This window comes from Acanthopagrus latus, chromosome 19, assembly GCF_904848185.1.
Source record: "Acanthopagrus latus isolate v.2019 chromosome 19, fAcaLat1.1, whole genome shotgun sequence".
NCBI classification, from domain to species: Eukaryota; Metazoa; Chordata; class Actinopteri; order Spariformes; family Sparidae; genus Acanthopagrus; species Acanthopagrus latus.
The window spans coordinates 7,774,905-7,779,911 of NC_051057.1; the positions used below are offsets into that span (position 1 = coordinate 7,774,905).

The following is a 5,007-nucleotide window of genomic DNA, read 5'->3' on the forward strand; positions in this document are numbered from 1 at the left end:
AACAGACCCGGGGTGCATTCAAGAACACACATAACAAAAACAACTCTGGAGCGATAAAAGAGACGCTGCGGTGGGCAGTTTACATGTGAGGCATTGCTATAACATGCTCTGTGTTACCCTCCATGCTTCTAACAAATAATTTACTCAGTTCTTTTGATTTTTTTTTTGCTTTCAAATGAATTTTTCGGCAAAAGGGCTTTCTGTTGTTAGCTTGAATTTAACTTCAGTTAAGTGTTTCCTCCCCGTATATCAGGTAGTAAAATGTTACGAACACAATCATGATGAGGTAATGCTCAATGACACCTCTGACACACAGAATAAGAAGATAGAACGTTTAAGGGAAAATAAACGAGAAAAACACGGTCCAATTTATTGTCAGCGTTTTGCGCTCTTGAATGTCCACCGTTGTTGTGCTTGCGGACTGCCGGTGTTAGCAGGCAGTTTGTAGTTTGTGCTGCAGTCGGTCCCCTGATCACTGATCTGCGGGACGCTGGAGCGATGGCTGCAATGGTGTTGACGCGGTGTGTGAGCAGGACTTCGCTATCAGCCTCTGGTGCGAAAGCCATCAGAATCAGATGCATCAACAGGCACTACAGGACAATTGCAACAAGGACTCCCACTGCCGGGACTGTGAGTAACGATGCCTGTCAGTCTTACTCATCGGATAGTGTTTGTTGTCCTGCATGAGACTGTGAGAATTGTTCGCTAATTCCCACTGACAGGTGCCCAGATTCATGAAATTTGATTTGGGAGAACTGGGCGCCACTGTAGAAGCCTCTGTCCTGTATCAAGGTAAAAGGTCAGCAGGGCTTTGGGACTAACAGGGAGCTGCTCAGCCAGAGTGCAGCTTTGTCTCAGAGTGCGACAACAACAGATCTGTTCTCACCCACTGTGTTAAGAGTGTACTTGAATTGCCCCTTCATTCACTTCCTGTATTGTGCACAGGGTGGAGGAGCTGCATTCGTCCTGGGGCTCCCTGTGCTCTCCTGTCTGGCTTATGAAGCTTATCGCAGAGTGCAGAGTTCAGCTGTGGTCCAGGCTTTAGAAAAAGGTAGGTGACTTCTGTGCTGGATGTGTGACACTGTTCAAATAAGAGCAAGAGCAGCACAATATGTCACGGATGAGAGGAGATCTGAGTGAATCTGGTGCTGTGTGCGTGTGTGTGTGCAGAGGAGGTTCTGGAGCAGGCCGACTACCTGTACAGCTGTGCAGAGACAGAGAAGCTGTACCAGCTGCTGCTGCAGTACAAGGACAGGTGAGAAGAGGGATCACACACACGCTGTGGCCATGACCAACTCTTTATATTCTTTCTTCTGTTCTCACTAGACATCACTAATACACAACCCAGATTTGTGCATCGTGACTCTCTCTGAAGGGTCTGTCTGGAGAACTGGAGAACCTCTGACTCTGTGTACTGAGGGAGCAGTGTGGTTTTAAATAGGTGGCTTCGAAAATCCCCAGCTCAAACAAAAATAAATAAATAAATAAAACAATCATTAAAAGCATCTACTCCTTTATTTGCAGGTTTTTAACTAGGGCAACATGGGGTTAACCATGGGGTACCTTTGTTTGTCAGCTGGTGCAGCAGCAGCCGTTCAGCTAAGGGTCAAGCCATGATCTCATTTTTCAGTACTTAGTTAACTGACCTGCAGAGGCTGGACAGAAACAAGTCAGACACTAGTCTGCAGCAGCTCTCTCCTGCGTAGTGGCCTGCTGAGGGGAGGTTAGACAGAAACTCTTCGGGAATCAAACCGACATGATCAGCAGGGGTTAAACTGAAACAGTTTAGGAAGTTTACTGGAAGTGTATTAAAGGAACAACGTGGCAGTGATATATTAACTGCCCGTTGGAAAATATCAGATAATTATTATTATCAATTCATGTTGAGGTTAATTTCAATAGATTTGTAAGTAATCATTGTCGCAATTTTGGGGGAGATTTCAAAGAAATTCAAATCTGTCGCTTGCCTGATATGGCCTTGTCACCATTTCATTTGGGGCCTGTGAGATATCTTGTTACTGATTATTGCTTATTGTTTTTGTTTTGAAGGTTCAGTGAGTTATTCCTTTTTGTGGTATCACCCACCAGAGGGTACAAAGTTCTACGTTATACACATGAATAGTTTTTCTGTAACTTTGTTCCCGTGCACATTGGATCTATCAAATCAGAGACGGAGAGTTATGGTGTGTGTGTGTGTGTGTGTGTGTGTGTGTGTCCAGTGATGATGCAGAGTTTCTGTGGAGGCTGGCCCGTGCGTCCCGCGACCTGTCCCTCCTGCCCAACATGGAGGCCGAACGGAAGAAGCAGCTGGTGTTTGAGGCCCTGGAGTATGTAACGAAGGCACTGGAGAGGGACGACAAGTGTTTCGCTGCACACAAAGTAAGACGACGGGTCCACTTTATCATGTGCGTCAACCACGACCGCCATGAAACAAACCTTTTGCATGCATTTGCACTGGCAGGATGATTTCAAGTCGATCGACTCATTGTGAAGCAGTGCAGGGTTTTTTTTTGTTTCTCTCTTTGTATCTCTCAAAACCCTCCCTCTCCTAATACAGTGGTATGCCGTATGTCTCAGTGATGTTGGGGACTATGAGGGCGTCAAGGTGAAAATTGGAAATTCATACATCATCAGGGACCATCTAGAGGTGACTGGACATTTGGGTCGATGTGTAATAATATTACATTATCTCACATTTCTGTGTATGTTGAAGTGAAACGTGTTTTGTTTTTTTGTTTTTTCCTAGACAGCCATCAAGCTCAACCCCATGGATGCTACTTCCATTCATATTTTGGGTTACTGGTGAGTCTTTTTTTTATCGTAACAATCCCATATTTCAATACAACCGCCCCTGGAGCTTTGGAAAGTTCAGACCACACATGGACACACACTTAGACAAGCCAAGGCAACACTGCCATCCAAAGAGCCACGTGATTTCTTTGCACCAAATAATGCAATACGATGACAGCTACAAGTCACTGGAAGATTTGGTCATTATCTGCTCGTCGCCATGCTGCTGGGAAGTTTTGTAGTCCCCGAAACATTTCCGTAAAACTTCATTGCAGCTTTATCCTGAACAGCTGAAGTACACCTGAAAAACACACAAGTGGCTACGCTCAGCTTTCACCTTTCCCTTTTTAATGCTTTATTCTTCAGGGGATTCATGTCTGTCTTCTCTCTCCTAGGTGCTTTGCCTTTGCTGAGCTGCCATGGTACCAATGCAAGGTGGCGGCTGTCATTTTTGCATCGCCGCCTTCGTCCACCTACGAAGAGGTGAGGATCTACATGATGTCTTTGGCATATTTTCTTACTGACTTGCACGTTTGGATAAAGTCCTCCTTTTTTCACTCTTTTAGGCTTTGGAATTCTTCCTGAAAGCTGAGGAAGGTAAAACACAACATACAAATGAGGGAAGAAAATAGAGAATAAAAAAATCCTGACCTCTTGTCGGCTGCAGCTCAGATTCTTGGAAAACAAAAAAGCGACACTGTGCTTGCAAACTCCAACTTACAATGCAGGTATCTGTGTTTTCTTTTTTTTTCCCCCAGTTGATCCAAACTTCTACAGCAAAAACCTGCTGATGCTCGGGAAGACGTACATGGCCATGAAAGACAAGGAGAAGGCACTGCTCTGGCTAACCAAAGCTAAAGAGTACCCTGCTCACACACAGGAGGACAAGGAGGTGCGCAACACCAGGACTACTAGCTTTTGATTGAATGTGTTTTTTCTTAGGGCTTAGTCCAGCTGTAACATAGTTCAGCGGTGAGGAAGATGCTGAAATCCCTTCAGGAATGGATCGCACACGCTGACGGGGAGGGTTAACTTTTTTATTTTGTAACTCCGCAGGTCCATAAAGAAGCCGCCGACCTGTTGAAGAAGCTAGGATGAAGCTGTCGCCCCGACTGAGTGGAGTCGGATCCCTTTGACGACTGTTGCACTTTTTTTGATAACTCCTAACACACCAATAAATTGCAAATGTTTAGTTTTTTATGATTTTGTAACTATTAATACGAATACGGTAAGAACTGTGAGTGGCCTTGCAAACAGAAATAACACATCATTCAGACCGGTTTCTGGAATTAAATGTATATTTGAATAAAAGTATATGAATTGATTTTTTTTTTCTTCCTTAATCCTTAATGAATCCATCCCTGAGCACTTCAGAGGTGCTCTGTATTAGTAATGCATTAATAATGAACTTCGCCACAAATTAATCTTCAACGTAACAATGAAAAGGGGTTAGAAAAAACGTGTGCAACTGTGACGCAACAGTTGACATGACACGTCCAATTGTGATGTCAGTGTATCCGACTATTCACTTTATGATTCTTAAGTATGGTGGCCTGAAGTGTTCAACATTAGCTCAATCAAATAAATACAACAATGTGAAATAAATGAGTAAAACTGGCCAATTGTTCAGCTGTCCAACTGTGATGTCACAGCAGAACAGACACATCCAGTTGTGTGTTCTCCACCTCTTGTGTGCCTAATATGAACTGGGACCTCAGGACAGTCAGTGGATCACGATCATCCCCATACTGCCCAAGAGTTTGGATACCTTCTCTCAGCTGACAGGCACAGCTTGTCATCTTCGACTGAAATACCACAACACCTGCACAGTGATTCCTCTTCTCAGAACAACCGTTATGATATTTGACTCTCAGCTTTATGACAGGCTCCGAGTGTTCACCCATAACTCAATAAATACAAACAACAATGTGTGATGAATAGGAAAACATGTAAATGAACCAACAGTGCGAACACTGAGTCTGGCTTACATTCATTCATTACTCAAAATGAATTCAAAGTGGCCGTAATGAAAATACATTTATTATGCACGGTTCTTTCCACAGGCAAGATCCAAATCAAAACAAAGGATAAACCAACAGCGCATTATTTTATTCTTTTAGGAGCAGAATAGAACCTGCCAGCATTTTTGTATATTCCTGAGCAGAAGGCCTCTCATCCCCCCTGACAATCGCACAACAAAAAACCAAAGACGGCACG

The 5,007-nt window shown here is 43.8% G+C and overlaps 1 protein-coding gene across 1 annotated transcript; it reads left to right on the forward strand.

Moving 5' to 3' along the window:
* Positions 1–66: 66 nt before the first annotated feature.
* On the forward strand, positions 67–4,114 carry rmdn1 (regulator of microtubule dynamics 1). Its single transcript, XM_037078557.1, has 10 exons — positions 67–630; positions 946–1,051; positions 1,171–1,255; positions 2,220–2,379; positions 2,558–2,647; positions 2,747–2,802; positions 3,186–3,273; positions 3,357–3,387; positions 3,549–3,682; positions 3,847–4,114. The coding sequence occupies exons 1-10, from the start codon at positions 499–501 to the stop codon at positions 3,886–3,888; spliced, it is 924 nt and encodes a 307-aa protein (XP_036934452.1). The 5' UTR covers positions 67–498; the 3' UTR covers positions 3,889–4,114.
* The last annotated feature ends 893 nt before the right edge of the window (positions 4,115–5,007 follow it).